The 17,302-nt window shown below is 40.8% G+C and overlaps 4 protein-coding genes across 5 annotated transcripts; 2 read left to right on the top strand and 2 right to left on the bottom strand.

Annotated features, from left to right (window-relative positions):
• Nucleotides 1-67: 67 nt before the first annotated feature.
• LOC122616914 (transmembrane protein 164) lies at nt 68-4,549 on the bottom strand. 2 transcript variants are annotated; one of them, XM_043792514.1, is made up of 5 exons: nt 4,108-4,549; nt 1,631-2,002; nt 1,380-1,572; nt 1,224-1,324; nt 68-766 (listed from the first exon to the last, which is right to left on the bottom strand). In XM_043792514.1, the coding sequence occupies exons 1-5, from the start codon at nt 4,126-4,128 to the stop codon at nt 392-394; spliced, it is 1,062 nt and encodes a 353-aa protein (XP_043648449.1). In that variant the 5' UTR covers nt 4,129-4,549; the 3' UTR covers nt 68-391. The 2 variants fall into 2 exon arrangements, with proteins under 2 accessions (XP_043648449.1, XP_043648441.1); XM_043792506.1 differs by having other exon boundaries at nt 1,631-2,005; nt 4,108-4,548.
• Nucleotides 4,550-5,770: 1,221 nt separating this feature from the next.
• LOC122621993 (tubulin-specific chaperone E) lies at nt 5,771-7,876 on the top strand. Its single transcript, XM_043800081.1, has 5 exons — nt 5,771-6,107; nt 6,172-6,644; nt 6,700-7,123; nt 7,183-7,465; nt 7,519-7,876. Exons 1-5 carry the CDS (start codon nt 6,012-6,014, stop codon nt 7,812-7,814), a joined length of 1,572 nt encoding a protein of 523 aa, XP_043656016.1. The 5' UTR covers nt 5,771-6,011; the 3' UTR covers nt 7,815-7,876.
• A 7,349-nt stretch (nt 7,877-15,225) lies between these two features.
• LOC122611654 lies at nt 15,226-15,375 on the top strand. Its single transcript, XM_043784901.1, has one exon. The coding sequence runs from the start codon at nt 15,226-15,228 to the stop codon at nt 15,373-15,375; it is 150 nt and encodes a 49-aa protein (XP_043640836.1).
• A 1,666-nt stretch (nt 15,376-17,041) lies between these two features.
• LOC122626520 lies at nt 17,042-17,302 on the bottom strand. The gene has a single exon (XM_043806810.1). It carries the CDS (start codon nt 17,259-17,261, stop codon nt 17,115-17,117), a length of 147 nt encoding a protein of 48 aa, XP_043662745.1. The 5' UTR covers nt 17,262-17,302; the 3' UTR covers nt 17,042-17,114.

Raw genomic sequence — 17,302 nt, 5'->3', positions numbered from 1 at the left:
GTCCCAGTTTAGTTGGACAGTGCTGCCAGACCGAAAACATACCATTAGAATTTCCCATTCCTTGGCGCTCGATTTGATTTTTTTAATTTATCTGTTGCTCGCTATCGGCTTACAATTTAGGACACGTACACTATTATTAATCTTTGGTGTAAGTGGTGTAACTTTTGATTTTTCTTCAAAGTAAGAATTATTTGTTTTGTTTCGAAGTATAACCTCAATGAGCACGAAAATTAGCCTTATTTGTTTTTATCTACACATCTTAGTTAAATACATTCTGCTCTCTCAGATCTCACACAAATACTTTCTATTTTAGTATAAACGGCTATCTGCAATACATGGATCGCAGCCTTAGTGACTCGTAAATTGACAGGCATAATAGACGTAGTATGTACTAGTCGATCTTGGTTGTAGGCATGGTATACTCCGATGTAAGGGACGCCATTTCAACCGTGTCATGCCGATGTCCATCGTCCACCGCCTCCTGGTTGCTAAATCGGTGCCGCAAGATCGTCTCCTCCTGCATGGCATAGTCAGCCGGAGGTATTTGGTGATACTGGACGACCTCGCTCCTTGTCTCCGGCATACTTCCCGATACGTTAAGGCCGCTATTGCTCCAACTCCGGCGACCGAACAGCAACACCGTGCCCTTACTCAGCAGAGGGCAAAGCAGTGCTTGGTGGCAACAAGCAAATACTCGATAATTCGGGCCCTGGAACGGATCTGACATCGCCGCACAGAGCATGTGGTCCAGATTGATACCAGTGAACTGCAACGAAGGGGAGGTATTAATGAAGCACCCAAAGTTTGAAAATATACGGTTTTAAACAATTTATGGCGTCATGAAACCATAACCAGACATTTGCCTGGCATCTTTTTAGGCCTCGAACTCAGACCAAATAATTCTTCAATTTAATGTGATGTTTAGACAGTGATGTAATAGAACGAAATAGAACGTCGCCTTTTCATGGTACTTTCAGATTCGAAATATACTATTGCATACGTTTAGGCGATATATGCTATGTTTTTCTTGTTCAAATTCAACTTACAATTGAAAATATTAAATATGTATCCTTGTAAATAATTAAAAATCGTTTACTTTATGTCCAATACAATAGTATTTCTAATTCCCCTTCCCCACATATATAATTGTTTAGGCTGCCTGAGGGTAGCAGTACAATAATTTAATTCTACATGTATCCGAATTTTTTAAAATAAAAACTTACAATTGAAAGCGGGGAGAGCAGAACGAAGTGATAAAACAGCATGAAGGAAGTACCTATATGAGACCAGTGGAATTCACTGAGGTCCTCGATAGTGTACGCTCCTGAAAGAGAAAACAAGGATATATTCTGACCAAATAGATGGCGCCCTATAATTACCGCTGCGAATAATGTAAATCGGTATTATATATAGCAGTGCATGCTGGATCCAATAGGTGGCCTGCTCGAAGGGATATGTTCGGCCCTCCACCTCTGGGAAAAGAAAGGCCAGAAAAGGACCGTTGAGATTGCTCATCTGTATACGAAAGAGCGCTGTTGTCGTCTTCGTCGGCTTGGCGGCCAGAAGATAGATCTGTAAGTGTCCTGGGTATTTTTAATTGTTATACGACATACCACACACAAATGTTAACCTGCAGACAAGACTGTACATGACATGGATTCAAGGCGAAAATCATTGACTGCCCGGAGAGTTTGAATCCCATCTCAATGCCAAAAATCATTGACAAGGATATAAGAAGAAACAGTCGTGTGGGACTGAGTGGCTGCTGTATCTCGTGGGGCGGTGGAAGTTTAATCGGCGCTAGGCGTTGCCAAGAGCGGTGCATTACAAATATAAAGAGGGCGGACAGCAGTACCGTCTCTACCCACCGACGTCGATCTGTCATGTAGTTGATGCATTCTGGCCCAGTCGTCCTCGGAATCTCATCGGATATACCTCCGACTGCCCAGTCCCATCCCATTTTAAGGCTGTGTGTGCTGCGTCTACGGTAGTACGATAACCACTTCTGAAAAAGAAACCGTTGTTAGTATTTTGAGCCGTGCAATGTTTAGAAACAAGTAACGTATTAATCTAGGGCGACCCCTATTCTAAAGCTTTCTTTAAAATATTTATCAGAGAGCGTGTATCTCTTAAAAATACGAAAATACATGGGACGCTGTGCATTTAAAATTGTAATGAAATAATCGCTTTTAAAATAAAGAGCCAATTTAATATAACGATAAGAATAAAAAAAACATGTAAATTACAATTGGATTCTAAACACAGCGTGTATACGGACAGGCGATATCGGACTATCGCCTCGGTTAGTGATCCAAAATAAGAATATACTTAAAGTTTAAACGGTTGATTAATCGGCCCTACTATGATTTGCTTATATCTACATTTTTAAGAACGCTATATTTCAGATTCTCGACTTTCACATATTTGTTACTCAATTAGTGCCAAGAAGAAGCTACAAAATGTTTGTTGCATACTAATATAAATTGGTTAGAAAAATAGAAGTGTTTGGTATATCGAAGAAAATTGGCAACAAAAAATTATAAAATGAAAAAAAATCCTATTATTTTTCAAAAGCGTGGGCTTGACAAATTTTGCGGCTTGTGGTTTTTAGAGGGGGCGTGACAATCTTCTAAACAAACAAGGCGTATCTATAACTGCTTTCGTAATCTTAACTTTCTACTAGAAAGTTTCTAGCTGATGTATTTCAACAGATCTCGACGTTCATACGGACGGACATAGCCAGATGGTCTCGGCTATACATACATATATCGTTATAGGGCCGGAATCGATTTTTTCTACCTGTTACATACTTTTCCACCCTTTTTGTCTGCGAGAATGGAGTTACTTGGTGGGTGAGTGGACCTCGAACTAGACTCTACTCCAAATACAATAGCAGGGATGTTTTCAAAACAGTGATTACGAGGAGATTGCCGCATTGCAGAGTGTGCCATATCAGCAGCTAAATTTACAAGCAAACGACATTTACACGGCATGCCGGCATAGATCTCAAAAAATATAAAATCATGTCAGCGCTGACATTTGTCGCAGCTGTCCATTGGCTACTTGCCAAGGCCAAAATCAACAAGAGAGCACGCTATAGTCGAGTTCCCGACTATCAGATACTCAGCTAGTGGAAGTGCGAACGAGAAATTTCAGCATTTCCTGGAATATCGGTAGAAATTATAATAAAAACAAAAAAGAAGAAATTTCTACACTGACAGTTTTTGGCGGCTTGTGGGTCGGCGTGCCAAGAAGATTTTTTGCAAATCGAGAGAAATTTACAAGACTAATAAAAAAAATATCAAAACGTTTCCAAAAATGTCGGCGTTTTCAGCGGTTTTTGGGAATGTCACTGGAGTCCGCATGCCGACTCTCAACATTCTAGCTTTTATAGTTCCTGAGATCTCGACTTCCATACGGACGGATAGACGTACGGACAGACGTATGGACATACGGATATGGCTAGATCGACTCGGCTATTAATCTTGATCAGGAATATATATACTTTATATGGTCGAAAACGCTTCCTTCTGCCTGTTACCTACTTTTCAACAAATCTAGTATGCTCTTTTACTATACGAGTAGCGGGTATAAAAAGCGGAAAGCCGAAGGCCAATGTGCGGGCGTATTGCAATGTAACCCAGCGACGTTTTTGAAGTGCACTTTTGGGCGTGTTTCCGCAAGGTGGCTATGAATAATGTCAGATCAGGCCACAAATTTAACCAATACGGTTCAGCTACAAGCCAATAAACGGAAACCTAGTAGAGGACGGACTTACAGCCGCAGTCATTGTGATATTCATTGTCCGTGACACGAAAGCTTTTAAGGGAAATCACAGACTAAAGTACCGGGGTTATTAAAACCTGATTATATTCATTTGGATCCATATGGTAACAGGCATTCTAGGATCAATCAAAAGAAATATGCTGACACGATTTTCGATTTTTCCATCCGTTACCTATACGTCTTCCGACTGAAACTACCACGTGTTCTGGTCCGAACCGAAGCTCGTTGAGATAACCCTATAATCACCAATTGATTTTTAACGCTATTAAGCAAAACCCGCGGATATCGCACATTCCGTGTTCCTTCTTTATTTTTAATTACATTGCGGCTGCATATCTGCATAAAGCATGCAATTCGTTGGGCGAAAATAAGAAGTGTGGCGAAAAAACGCAACGTTTTTACTAAACGACTGTCTGCAAGCGACTGGGACCTAGCGCGGTTGCCTCACATTGTCCTTGGTCGAGCTTTCACTTTCTTTCTCTCAGCGCACGCGCAAACATGCTCAAGTCTTTTGCTCTCTGCTAAATTGGGCGCCAAAAATTATTGTAACGCCTGCATTGCGTCCAGGGAGGCAATGTATGATATCCATACACCAAGTCCTTATGTATATGCATCTGCGGATGTGGATTTCCAATGCGACTGCCCGTCGTCAATCGCAAATTGGATTAACAGTGAGCGACGGTTAAGGGTGCGACTGACCCAGAAAATATGATAATGTGGTGCCGGGAAGAAAGTATACTTGTAGTGCTTACATATTGTATATTTATGACAGAAACACCCGGCTATCTGATTATTTTTTTTTATTTCTTGCGTTGTTTCAAATGGTAATGTAGTTTTTTCAAAATTAGCTCCCTTTAATTTACCCTTTTTCAATATAGTCCGAAAATATTAATTGCAAATGATCCAATTCCAATTAACAGTAATTGGTGCAGACATTCAGAGGGAAGACAAAACATGGACAATAATAAACAGGCTTTATCAGTGATTTAAAACGCATAATAAAAATGCACCTGAGCTTTCAAACTTTATTTTACTAAACTTTTATACCCATTACTCGTAGAGTAAAAGGGTATACTAAGTTCGTTGAAAAGTATGTAACAGGCAGAAGAAATATTTTTGATCAAGATCAATAGTCGAGTCGATCTGGCCCTGTCCGTATGAACGTCGAGATCTCAGGAACTATAAAAGCTAGAAGGTTGAGATTAAGCATACAGATTCTAGAAACATAGATGCAGCGCAAGTTTGTTGATCCATGCGACGCCCACTCTTACGCCCACAAACTGCCCAAAACTGTCACGTCCACACTTTTGAAACATGTTTTAATATTTTTTTATTTCTCTGTTAGTTCTGTAAATTTCTCTCGATTTGCAGAAAAACTTTTAACGCCCACAAGCCGGCCACCAATAACGAGTACAAAAACTTTTGTATACCGAATATAATTAAATTTTTAGATTCTAATTAGGAATTACTTGGAAGTTATTCAAAAGCAATTTTACGTAAATCTAAAGCAACATTAAAAACGTTGATTAAATAAAATTGTATCTGGTAAAGTGCAGGTATTTATTTACACATTAACATTTGCATAAGACTCCAGCGAAGTACAAAAACACAATATATACATATATGCTTAAAAATGTCTTCTGTGGCTCCTTCTTCCTGATCCTGATCAAGAATATATATATATTACATGGTCGGAAACGCTTTCTTCTTCCTGTTACATACTTCTCAACGAATCTAATATACCCACAATTTAATTTAGTATTATTTAAAAAAAACTTAAATACAAAGATTTTTAAATACGGGGATTACTATTTTATATACTGTCTTTTCATACATTTTTTTATTTTATAATTACGACTTAAAATAATGAAGACAACCATTAACAATCGTAGTTACGTTTCGGATCCTTACGTATCTTACATTTTACGCCCTTCAAAGTGTGACCAGCCCCCGTAATTAATAGGTATTTTGTTGGCATCCGCTTACACCCACATTTGACTAAACACTAAATATAAATAATAGTTTGTGACTCAGAATTTTGGCTGCAGGATCTACGCAAAGCTTTATTTTCTCTTCATATAAGCTGTAATGTTGATTTAAACCCCGGGGAAATCTTGTGTAGTTAAAACCGAACACATTCTGGGAACAGCTGCGATTCAACAGACCACAAATATATATATACTTGTGTGGGCGCCGAGGAAACCACATAAACAACAGCCACAACGATGGTGGGAATTATCGATGAGGTCCAGCTTTTTTATCCTCTAGGAACACGCATCAAAATAGGAGACAACTACGGCACAGTGCGTTATGTAGGAGAGGTGAGCCAATTGATGTGTTTCCGCAAACATAATGCTTTATACCAAGTTGCGATTCCTATTTCAGGTGACCGGCCATATGGGTACCTGGTTGGGCGTCGAATGGGACGACGGACTGCGGGGCAAGCACAACGGCATCATGGACGGCAAGCGCTACTTTCAGACGCAGACACCCACGGGAGGCAGCTTCATTCGACCGGGAAAGGTTGGGCCATGTGCCACCCTGGAGGACGCGGCCAGGGAACGGTACCTTAACTATCACTCGAGCAACGTCAATGAGTCTCTTATCCGGGAAGCTCAGGCCAGCCTGCAGGCGTCGCTTTTTGAAGTCGTGGGCATGGACAAGATCGCTCGTAAGCAGAGCAAGTTCGAGCAGCTTGCGGAGGTGAGTGTAGACCAGACGCCGGTAAACGCAGCCGGGTACCTGAAGGAGTTGACACACCTTACCACGTTGAACGTAAGCCATACCTTAATCTGGAATTGGGAGATCGTGGCCAGCATTGCTCAACAACTGCCCTGCTTAACCAACCTGAACCTGAGGTAAGTGAAAGGCCATGCCCTGATGGGTGCGTCTTAAATTTGCAAATCATTTCAGCTCCAACCGTTTAGTCCTGCCCGCGTCATCTCAAATCACGGAGCTTGAGCCCTCATTCCGGCAGCTCAAACGCATCAACCTTCGCTGCTGTGGCTTTTCTGACTGGAAGGACGTGATGCATACAGCGCTTCTTTGGCCAAATATTTTGTCACTGGGCTTACAGGAGAATTCATTCGGCCAGCTAGCAGAAGTCGATCGTAAAAAAATATTTAAGCAGCTACATGAACTCGACTTACACCGCACGAACATTATGGATTTTGACCAAGTGGCAAAGTTGGGCAATCTCACGACATTGCGCTTATTGAATATCATGGAAAATGGTATCGAGGAGATAAAACTTCCCGACTGTGATTCACAGGAAAAGCTTAATATGTTTGTCTCGTTGGAGCAGCTGAACCTTCTTCACAATCCCATTTGGAATGAGGTAGGGCATCGTAATTTTTCGGTACTACAAATTTTACTTTAGTAATGTATTCTGCGCAGGCTGATACGTTTAATGAGCTGGACAAGCTACCGCAGTTGAAACGCCTGAGTAAGACTCCGCACTTAAAGTCAAACTTTGATGAAATGTTCTCCAAGGCTGTAGCTAGCATAGCCAGTCTGCAGTTCATTAACAAAGCCCAGGTGACAGCGGAGCAGAGACGTGGTGCCGAGTACGATATTTGGAAAAAGTACGCTCTAGAGTGGTTGCAGGCGACGGAAGAAGGGCCGGATTCCTTACGGGAGTTTTGCCGAAGACATCGCACCTATTCACTGCTGGTTAAAAGTAAGCAACTTTCTGCATAGGGTTTTCAAAAATTATTTTATATCTTTTCACAGAGTATGGTTCCCCGGCAGACTTTGTACCACGTAGTCAAGCAAAGCAGTCGAACTTAATTAATGTTTCCATAAGGCATCAGCTGACGGGTGAGACTTGGGAAAAAAAAGTGCCGCGAATGATTACTGTGCAGACTCTGCAGGGACTGGTTATGAAGCGATTCCGGTTGAGCGGTGATGTTCCGCAGCTATGCTATGTTGATGCGTTGCATCCGGATCTGGTGGTACCACTGGATAACAATGCTAAGACACTGGACTTCTATTCTGTACAGGAGCATGATACAGTTTTGGTTCAATAGCGGCCAGTAAAATAACAAGGACCTTTACACCATTCTCCGTATTTAGATGTATTACAGTTTTAGACAATTGAAAATCATAAATTCTTGTTTGATTTTACTTCTGCCCCCCTCTGTTTAATTATATTCGTTATTCGTAGAATTAAAGGGTGTACTAGATTCATAGAAAAGTATGTAACAGGTAGAAGGAAGCGTTTCCGACCCTATAAAGTATATAATTTATATCAGTATCAATAGACGAGTTCGATCAGGCCATGTCCGTCTGTCCGTATGAACGCCTCGATCTCAGGAACTATAAAGCAAGAATGATTGAAAGAAACATTAAGATTAGGCATACAGATCAGAGACGTAGACGCAGCGCAAGCCGCAAGAAACTTACTTTTTCATTTGTTTATTAGTCTAGAAAATTACTATCGATATGCACGTCCACTCTAAAGCCCACAAACCGCCAAAAGTGTCACGCCTACACTTTTAAAAAATGTGTTGATATTTTATTTTTTATTAGTTCACACACTTTTGAAAAATGTTTTTGTATATTTTTATTTTTCAGTTTGTCTTGTAAATTTCTCTATATTTGTCAAAAATCTTTTTGTCAAGCCCACTCTGATAGTCGGGGAACCCGTTGCTCGTAGAGTAAAAGGAAACACTAGTTTCGTTGAAAATTATGTAACAGGCAGAAGGTAGAGTTTCCGACCATATAAAGTATATATATACTTGATCAGGATCAGTAGCCGAGTCGATCTGGCCATGTCCGTCTGTCCGTATGAACGTCGAGATCTCAGGAACTACAAAAGCTAGAAAGTTGAGATTAAGCATATAGACTTCGGAGACATAGCAGCGCAAGTTTGTCGATTCATGTTGCCACGCCCACAAACCGCCTAAAACTGCCACGACCACACTTTTGAAAAATGTTTTGATATTTTTTCATTTTTGTGTTAGCCTCGTAAATTGTTATCGATTTGCCAAAAAACCGCCCAAAGCTGCCACGCCCACACTTTTGAAAAATGTTTTGATATTTTTTATTTTTGTATTAGTCTTGTAAAGTTCTATCGATTTGCCAAAAAACCACGTCAGTGTTGAAGACTCTCCTGCGCACTTCCACTAGCTGAGTAACGGGTATCAGATAAATCGTCGTATCAGAATACGACTATAGCGTTCCCTGTTGTTTAAATTTCATATGTTATGTTCAGGTACTTATAAGTGATATTTTATTTTGTTTTGCTTTTCAAAAAAAAAAACACGTTCCCAAACCGGAGAATTAAATTACTTTTTGGATGGAACAAAAATATCTTCCGTCGCTAATTCTTGTCAAGAATATATAATGGCACCGAAGGGACGGGCTCAGAAAAGTTTTTCTACGATATAGGAAGCCATGCTGAGAATGTGAAACATATTGCTTTAGCGGCTTCAGCAGCCCAGTATTTTCGTTACTCCTATAGTTAAGGGTATACTAGATTCGCTGAAAGGTAGAGGGTTAAGATAGTGCAAACTAATTTTGGAGAAGCGTGGCTTTGTACTCAAAGATTGCCACGCCCAAAGCTGTGACGCCCATTTCATTTTATTATTTGTCTTGGCAAATTCAACTCTAACACCAAGAAACCGGCCAAAACTATCACGCTGTCAATTTTTAAAAATGTTTTGCCTTTTCTAATTGATCAAATGAATGCTGAAACTTCGTATAGCGCCCCTACGAGGTGAGTAAGGGCAGCTCATTCACTGTTGTTTTAGATTACACACACTAAGGCGTCTTTATTACTTTACTCTAGATTCCATTATCTATAATGATTTGTGAAGAGCACAAGTCTATAATCGATAGACTCTTTCTAAAAATATTTGCCGCAATGTATTAAATCGTTAAAATTTGCATAATTCGGGTGTCGCTTGGCATTATCATTAATAGAGTCGGAGTTAATTGTTGACAAAGCCAAAGGTGCTCTAAAACAGAGGGAATGGCCCCCACGAAAAAGTCAGTCATGTTTAGGACTTGCAGACAATACATTATTAATGAGCCGGCGCGTGGGTTGCGTTGAATATCTGCCCGGGTGAGGAATGGTGCTCTGTACGGCGCATCTTTGTGGGAGTTGGAGTGGGCTTGGCAAAATATTGAAACGGTTAGAGTTGATGTGACAAAATGGGTCAACAAAATATCTTTATGCTTAATCTCAACCTTCTACCGTGTATAGTTCCGTTCATATGGACGTACAGACTGACGGCCAGATGGACCAGAATATACATATATACTTTTATGGTCGGAGACGCTTCCTTCTGCCTGTTACATACTTTTTAACGAATCTACGAGTATGGGTATACAAACTTATACCACTTTTAATTGGTGTCCTAATTCAAAAAGAAGCAGTGTTTGGTAATGAACGAAAATGAACATTTTTCAACAAAAAAAAAAAAAAAAGAGAGGACGGGATATTGAGATCGCTTTCGTCTCGAATTCAAGAACGGTAAACGACTGAGAGCACTGGTCTTATTTGTGTGCAGCTTCAGATTAATAAACATTGTCATTAGGCACGGAATTAACTCTACATAGATTATACCCGTTACTTTTAGAGTAAAACTAGATTCGCTAAAAAGTATCTGTATTGTTGTCCTCCCGTATGAATGCCTCGATATAAGGAACTATAAAAGCTAATGAGTTAAGAGTAAGCATGCAGATTCCAGAGACATTGACGAAGCCCCAGTTTGTTCCCTGATGTTGTCTTACCCACTCTAATGCCCACAAACCGCCAAAATTGCCACGCCCGATTTTTGAAACTTGTGTTTGTTTTTTTCTTTTTATTATTATTTTTTTTGCCAGTTTCTATCGATATACCACAAAAATGTTAGTTGAATTATTGTTCATAAAAATTTATGTGGAACAAGAGAAAACGCTATAGTCGAGTTCCCCGACTATCTGATACCCGTTACTCAGCTAGTGAAAGTGCGAAGGAGTCTTCAGCACTGACAGTTTTTGGCGGTTTGTGGGCGCTAGAGTGGGCGTGGCAAAAAGTTTTTTGGCAAATCGATAGAAATTTTTAAGACTAATACAAAAAAAAAAATAAAAATTTCAATAGTGGGGAGAGCGGGGGTGGGCGTAGAGGGGCGTGGCAAAAAGGTTTTTTGGCAAATCGATAGAAATTTATAAGACTAATACAAAAATGAAAATATAAAAACATTTTTCAATAGTGTGGGCGTGGCAGTTTTGGGCGGTTTGTGGGCGTTAGAGGGGGCGTGGCAACATAATTTGACAAACTTGCGCTGCGTCTATGTCTCTGGAGTCTGTATGCTTATTCTCAACTTTCTACCTTTTGTAGTTCCTGAGATCTCGACGTTCATACGGACGGACAGACGGACGGACAGACGGACATGGCCAGATCGACTCAGCTATTGATCCTGATCATGAATATATATACTTTTAATGGTCGGAAACGCTTCCTTCTGCCTGTTACATACTTTTCAACGAATCTAGTATACCCTTTTACTCTACGAGTAACGGGTATAACAAGAGAGAACGCTATAGTCGAGTTCCCCGACTATCTGATACCCGTTACCAGCTAGTGGAAGTGTGAAGAAGAGTCTTCATCACTGACAGTTTTTGACGGTTTGTGGGCGTTAGAGTGGGCGTGGCAAAAAGTTTTTTAGCAAATCGATAAAAATTTACAAGACTAATACAAAAATGAAAAAATATTAAAACATTTTTTTAAAGTGTGGGCGTGGCAGTTTTATGCGGTTTGTGGGCGTTAGAGTGGGCGTGGCAAAAAGTTTTTTGGCAAATCGATAGAAATTTACAAGACTAATACAAAAATGAAAAAATATTAAAACATTTTTCAAAGTGTGGAAACAAAAATGAAAAAAATATTAAATAAAACATTTTTCAATAGTGTGGGCGTGGCAGTTTTGGGCGGTTTGTGGGCGTTAGAGGGGGCGTGGCAACATAATTCGACAAACTTGCGCTGCGTCTATGTCTCTGGAGTCTGTATGCTTATTCTCAACTTTCTAGCTTTTATAGTTCCTGAGATCTCGACGTTCATACGGACGGACAGACAGACGGACAGACAGACGGGCAGACGGACAGACGGACAGACAGACGGACGGACAGACGGACATGGTCAGATCGACTCGGCTATTGATCCTGATCAAGAATATATATACTTTATATGGTCGGAATCGCTTCCTTCTGCCTGTTACATACTTTTCAACGAATCTAGTATACCCTTTTACTCTACGAGTAACGGGTATAATTAAATCCGCCGAATTCCTTTTTGAGGGCCCGCTACCGTAAGACCAGGATGCCGAACTCTATTGCAAAACTTTTAGACATAAGCGAGTAAAGCTGCAGAGAAGTAAAGGAGTTTGCTAACTTAGAGCAAATTGTTCACATACGGAGATTTTGCCAGCAATACTCTTCGACAAGCAGTGGCTTCTCAGCGAGACTAGCAGATGGCAAATCTTTTTCTGAACCAATTAGAAAGGTCGGTCCGTGTGTCCAGACTGGGAACTCGCAGAGCTCAGAGGGAAGAGCACCTCTGGAGAGAATGTCGGTTGGATTTAAGGCCGTCGGAACATAGTGCCAAGCCATGGAAGTAGTCAACTCCTGAATAGACGCAATCCTATTAGCCACAAAAATATTGAATCTCAGGACAACGCCAAAGTTCAGTCGCTCCAACAGTAATACCGGCCATTAAAAATTTTCAGACTACCTACCTCATGCATAAGCTAAGAGATCTGCACCCCAAAGTTTCAGCTTAGAAACAGTAATGGTCCTTAAGGGAGCAACACGAGTTTTCGAGCAAAATAACTGGCTGGAACGCTTTTCTCCTTTGGACCCAATGTAAACACAAGAACAGTAAGACTCTAAGCTAGCATCGCGAAATCCATTTCAAGATCTGAATCCGTGTCCAGCACAATACGTGGGAATTCAACGCAACATATCCTTCCAAAGCTGCTGCAAATATTACGCAATTTCGTATTTTGAGCAACTTTTATCCTTACAGAGCTGTTGGAGTAAGATTTTACACTTTGCGATTACGGGCTCAACCAGGCCTATGGGATCGTAAAACCTTGCAATTGTGCGTCTACGTGGGGTCGATGATGACTGCAGAACAGCAAATAAGAACAACGGATGATCAGAGATAGGATCCCAAGCGAGACCCAAAGTTTTGTTAATTTCACTCCCATCATCAAATTTCAAGTAGGATTCCATGTCCTCCTTGGGTACATCCTCTAGAACTAACGGAGTATCGGAGCACCATTTCATCAGCTTGAAGTGGCTTTTAGCAAGAATTTTAGTGGTCTGGTGCATAATGATAATGGTATTTTCCACGGAATTGGCACCTGATATTAGATCATCCACGTAGAAATCGTAACGAAGAATTTCTGCTCCAATGGGAAATGCTGTCTGCTCATCCATCGCCAACTGGTGCATAGCGCTCACAGACAAGTAGGAGGCTGGCTTGTGTACGTAACTGTGTCTAGTTTATACACTTTACCCTCTTCTGTTGGTGAATCTCTCCATAAAATGCATAGCTGTCCTCGTGCGAAATCGTATCCTCGTTTTCTGTATCAGCGGCCACCCTAGCAATAAACGTATTTGCCCAACGCACAAAAGCTTATAGAAAACAGCTCCTAATAACAGATCCACGCGCTGAGCTTCGTTGAAGTGAGGGCTGCTAGCTGTATGTTATGTGGTATTTTCCAGTGCCAGATATCAAAGGTAAAGCTTGGCTGACGATCAGTAATATTTGGAGCATTTGTTGCAGTTATGTTTGTACAGTAACCCTAAGCAGTGGAACGCAGCATAATATTGACCAAAAACCCATCAGTAACGAAATTGGAATCGCCTATTCCCAAACTGCGCCATAGGATCTTGATTTTTTAAGCTGAAGCTGGTTGGCAAAACGGGATGTTATTAGATGCAATTGCAAGCCGGAATCAAGCAATGCCCGATCGGGAATGAACGATCCATTACGGCTTTTAACTAAAACGGATGCAGTGGCTAAACGCGCAATATCACTACCGAAATCCTGGGCAATGAGTGTAGTGGCATTGGTGCTAAAACTTAGGGCTGAGGGAACGAATGCATCAGGTGGCAGTGACTTGAATTACATTGGCGTAGTTGATGACCTCGTATAAGGCAATTCATACACAGAGCAAGCCTTCCAATGTTCTGCAGCGCTGCTTCAGAAAATTTGCCATCGATTCCTACGACGGAATTAAATTAATGAAAGCCGAGTTCTCTAAACGCTCTTCCTTTTTGGCTTGAGTCGTGGAATCCAGACAAAACTGCCGAATTTGGAGTGAATCCACACCACCAGGCCCGGCGACGGGGAATACGGGCCCGGGGGAAACCATGATGCCCAGGAGCTGTGGTTCCCACAAGACGGCGCAACGTGTCACACAGCTCGTGTCACAATCGATTTTTTGAAATACACGTTTGGTAAACGCCTAATTTCACGTTTTCAGATCTTGTGATTTAACACCGCTAGACTACTTTCTGTGGGGCTATGTAAAGTCATTGGTCTATGCGCTTAGGCCATTTGGATGACAGGAAAAAGTCATCAAAAGTTTGACGCCTAGATTAAATTCAATTAAGTGAGTTAATCTGTGAGTTAAAACCAAAAAAAAATATTTCTCTGATACTATAATACTAATATTGAGATTAAACAAGAGAGAACGCTATAGTCGAGTTCCCCGACTATCTGATACCCGTTACTCAGCTAGTGCAAGTGCGCATGAGAGTCTTCAACACTGACAGTTTTTGGCGGTTTGTGGGCGTTAGAGTGGGCGTTCATACTCGACGTTCATACGGACGGACAGACGGACGGACAGACGGATATGGCCACTCGGCTACTGATCCTGATCAAGATTATATATGTATACTTTATATGGTCGGAAACGCTTCCTTTTGCCTGTTACATACTTTTCAACGAATCTAGTATACCCTTTTACTCTACGAGTAACGGTAATAAAAATACTGTAACGTATAATGTCGTCTGACAAAAACGCGAAATGGATGTGGAAACAAAAATGCGGTAGAAATTGACTTACCAAACGCAAATTGGTTGCCTAATTAGTCTTATTTAATACCCGTCAAATTCTCATTTGTGGCCACAATCATGAATTCGAAATGACAAATTCAATTTCGTTGTCTAATTTTTCTCCAGGCAACTGTCATCAATGGTGATTTAATTCCGATTAGTTTAAATTGTGTCAATTGCGTATGAGAACTTACGCGTTGGGCTCAATTGTGCATTAAAGGCCTTAAAGGTTTCACTTGCAATGGGCTTCTAAGCTGTACAAATGTTTGTTTCTGCGATTCAGGTCAAGACGTTTGACCAGGTTGCATCTGATCAAATAGAACCCGAGCAACCCGAGCTCCTATAAATTAGCGATCAATTTGACAGCTTGTGAACTATAACTCGCAACTATGAATATCTCAGTGCTGTGGCTCTACCTGGTCCTTGTGTCCGCCCTGCTAATCTTCTCAGTGCCCTCTGTCGAGTCCACCTTCCTTCTGTGGGCCTGTTTGTACCGGCTGGAGATCTGCCCCTATAAGACCACCACCACTAAAGCGTAAATAAAATTTGTACTAAAGACTATTCCAACGGTCAATAAAGAAACAAATCAAAAATATTTTGAACATTCTTAAAATTCCGAAGTCCAGTGTTTTTACAATTAACGATATGGCTGATTCCAAAAAGATACATCATTCTCTGACCACAGAATACAGCTATCGGCCTATCCTATGCTTTTTGCGGTATGCTTGGCTGGTTGCGTAACTAAAAGCCAAAGTTATCAGGCAAGTGTTAAGTTTGTCATTAGTTACTTGCACTAATTAGGTGTAAAGCTCGTTCGGCGGCTTTTATTTTTGCGGCTGTCAGTACGTGTCCTGGTTTCGTAACTCCAAAGAGAAACTTCCGCTTAGATCATGTCGTTTCGGGTCATTTAAGCGAGTTTCCGTGCCTCGCAGTGTGCGGTCGGATTCAATGTGTTAACTTTTGTTACGAGTATATCTCAATTAGTCAAAGAGAACTCAAACAAAGCTTACGCCCCGGTTCTTACCTGTTCAGAGAAATAAAATTGTAACCATGCGTGAAGGAAACATTTTTGCAGCTCCTATAATCACGAATCTACATACTTAGATGGCACTGATGATAATAATAATTTCGTGTAAAGTGTGTAGCTAGCAAGTTCGTTGCTAAATGTTTATGACACTCCATATTTAAAATTCAAAGTCAATATTGGTTTACCGTAAAGTAGATCATTATAGAGCTATAATATAATAAATTATTACCGCTCTGACATTCAACATCATTAGTGGCTTACGAACGACTAGGCAAAATGTAATGCTTTCTCAATTTAAACCCACTAACGGTCTGTTCGGTCTGCGCCCAAGTTTTATGTACGTCTAGAATGTAAAAGTAGTATTTGGAGACGGAGACTCTTTTAAATGCAGAAGGGTTTATCAAGTACTCCGAAATTGGTATATGTGTTTTTTAAGAGAGATTCGTTTTTTAATTGTAAATTTAAGAAATGTGGTGTCAATAAATTGACTTTTTTAAGGTTTTCCATGTCTTCATAAAGGTCGTCAAAAACAGAAAGTTAACTTTAAGTGTTTGAAAAGGTGTAAAAACTGAAGTGTGTACTAGCGGCTTGCTTAGAGGCGCCACAATGTAGCAAGGTGTCGTCGCCAAGTCGTGTCAAAGTTTCCGCCGCCCTTTCCAAACGACTTTTTGCCGGTGTCGCCAGGCATTGGCAGCCTGGGGAGGGATGGTAAACTTTGGGATGAACTTACACGTGTTTAAGAACTGGAGAATGGGCAATGGAAGGATGGATGGCGTGGGAGGGTTCTCCACTTGCCCTCGAGTCGATTTAAACTACCCCAGATTGTAATTCAAATTTACAGAGTGAAAACACCGTAGAGATTGTAATTAATTAAATATTACGCACACGGCATGTAGTCCAGCATTTTCGAATGGGAGCGTGGGCAGCCTGTAAGATGGCCGAAAAATCGCGTGGGTCACGTAGGCTCACATTTGAATGCGTAATGGGATTAAAGGTGCCACTTGGGAGATTTCCAATCGAGAAAAGCAGTAAGCCACAATCGATTGAATTTCCTAAGACGAGATTGACTTACCCAAGTAAGTCAGTTAAAGCACAATGAGGTGTCTTAAGAGAATAAACATTTCTTGTCAATAAAATTGCATTTCGTTTAGTTTTCGGTAGTAAAAAACTCTTCCTTATTTTGGTCTTGTTTTTTAATGCATAATCGTATTTATTGGGCGCGGGAAGAGGCAACAAAAAAAATTAACTCTATTATCCAGATGATGTGGTGTTGAACGGACAGAGGGGTGACCTCAACAGGCACGCAAGCAGGATGAAGCAACCATCTGCTGTGGGAGATAGGAAGGCCATGAGAATGGCCAAGACCACCAAGTAAAAACACACCGTTGTGGCAATCATTTTTGCTGATCTTGGCTTAGAACTCAAGGGTCGAGATATGG

The sequence above is a fragment of the Drosophila teissieri genome, chromosome 2L (genome assembly GCF_016746235.2).
Source record: "Drosophila teissieri strain GT53w chromosome 2L, Prin_Dtei_1.1, whole genome shotgun sequence".
Taxonomy (NCBI): domain Eukaryota; kingdom Metazoa; phylum Arthropoda; class Insecta; order Diptera; family Drosophilidae; genus Drosophila; species Drosophila teissieri.
The sequence above is the reverse complement of the archived record's forward strand: the minus strand, read 5'-3'. Positions and strand labels throughout refer to the sequence as shown.

Excerpts from the sequence above, each read along its gene's own strand:
- LOC122616914 (XM_043792506.1), bottom strand. The coding sequence starts at position 4,128 with ATGCAGATATGCAGCCGCAAT. Across the intron at positions 2,006-4,107 it reads TGCAGATATGCAGCCGCAAT|AAGTGGTTATCGTACTACCG; the intron begins GTAATTAAAAAT and ends TTTCTTTTTCAG. Across the intron at positions 767-1,223 it reads TGCTCTCCCCGCTTTCAATT|TTCACTGGTATCAATCTGGA; the intron begins GTAAGTTTTTAT and ends CCTTCGTTGCAG.
- LOC122621993 (XM_043800081.1), top strand. The coding sequence starts at position 6,012 with ATGGTGGGAATTATCGATGAGGTCCAGCTTTTTTATCCTCTAGGAACA. Across the intron at positions 6,108-6,171 it reads CAGTGCGTTATGTAGGAGAG|GTGACCGGCCATATGGGTAC; the intron begins GTGAGCCAATTG and ends TTCCTATTTCAG. Across the intron at positions 7,466-7,518 it reads CTATTCACTGCTGGTTAAAA|AGTATGGTTCCCCGGCAGAC; the intron begins GTAAGCAACTTT and ends ATCTTTTCACAG.
- LOC122611654 (XM_043784901.1), top strand. The coding sequence starts at position 15,226 with ATGAATATCTCAGTGCTGTGGCTCTACCTGGTCCTTGTGTCCGCCCTG.
- LOC122626520 (XM_043806810.1), bottom strand. The coding sequence starts at position 17,261 with ATGATTGCCACAACGGTGTGTTTTTACTTGGTGGTCTTGGCCATTCTC.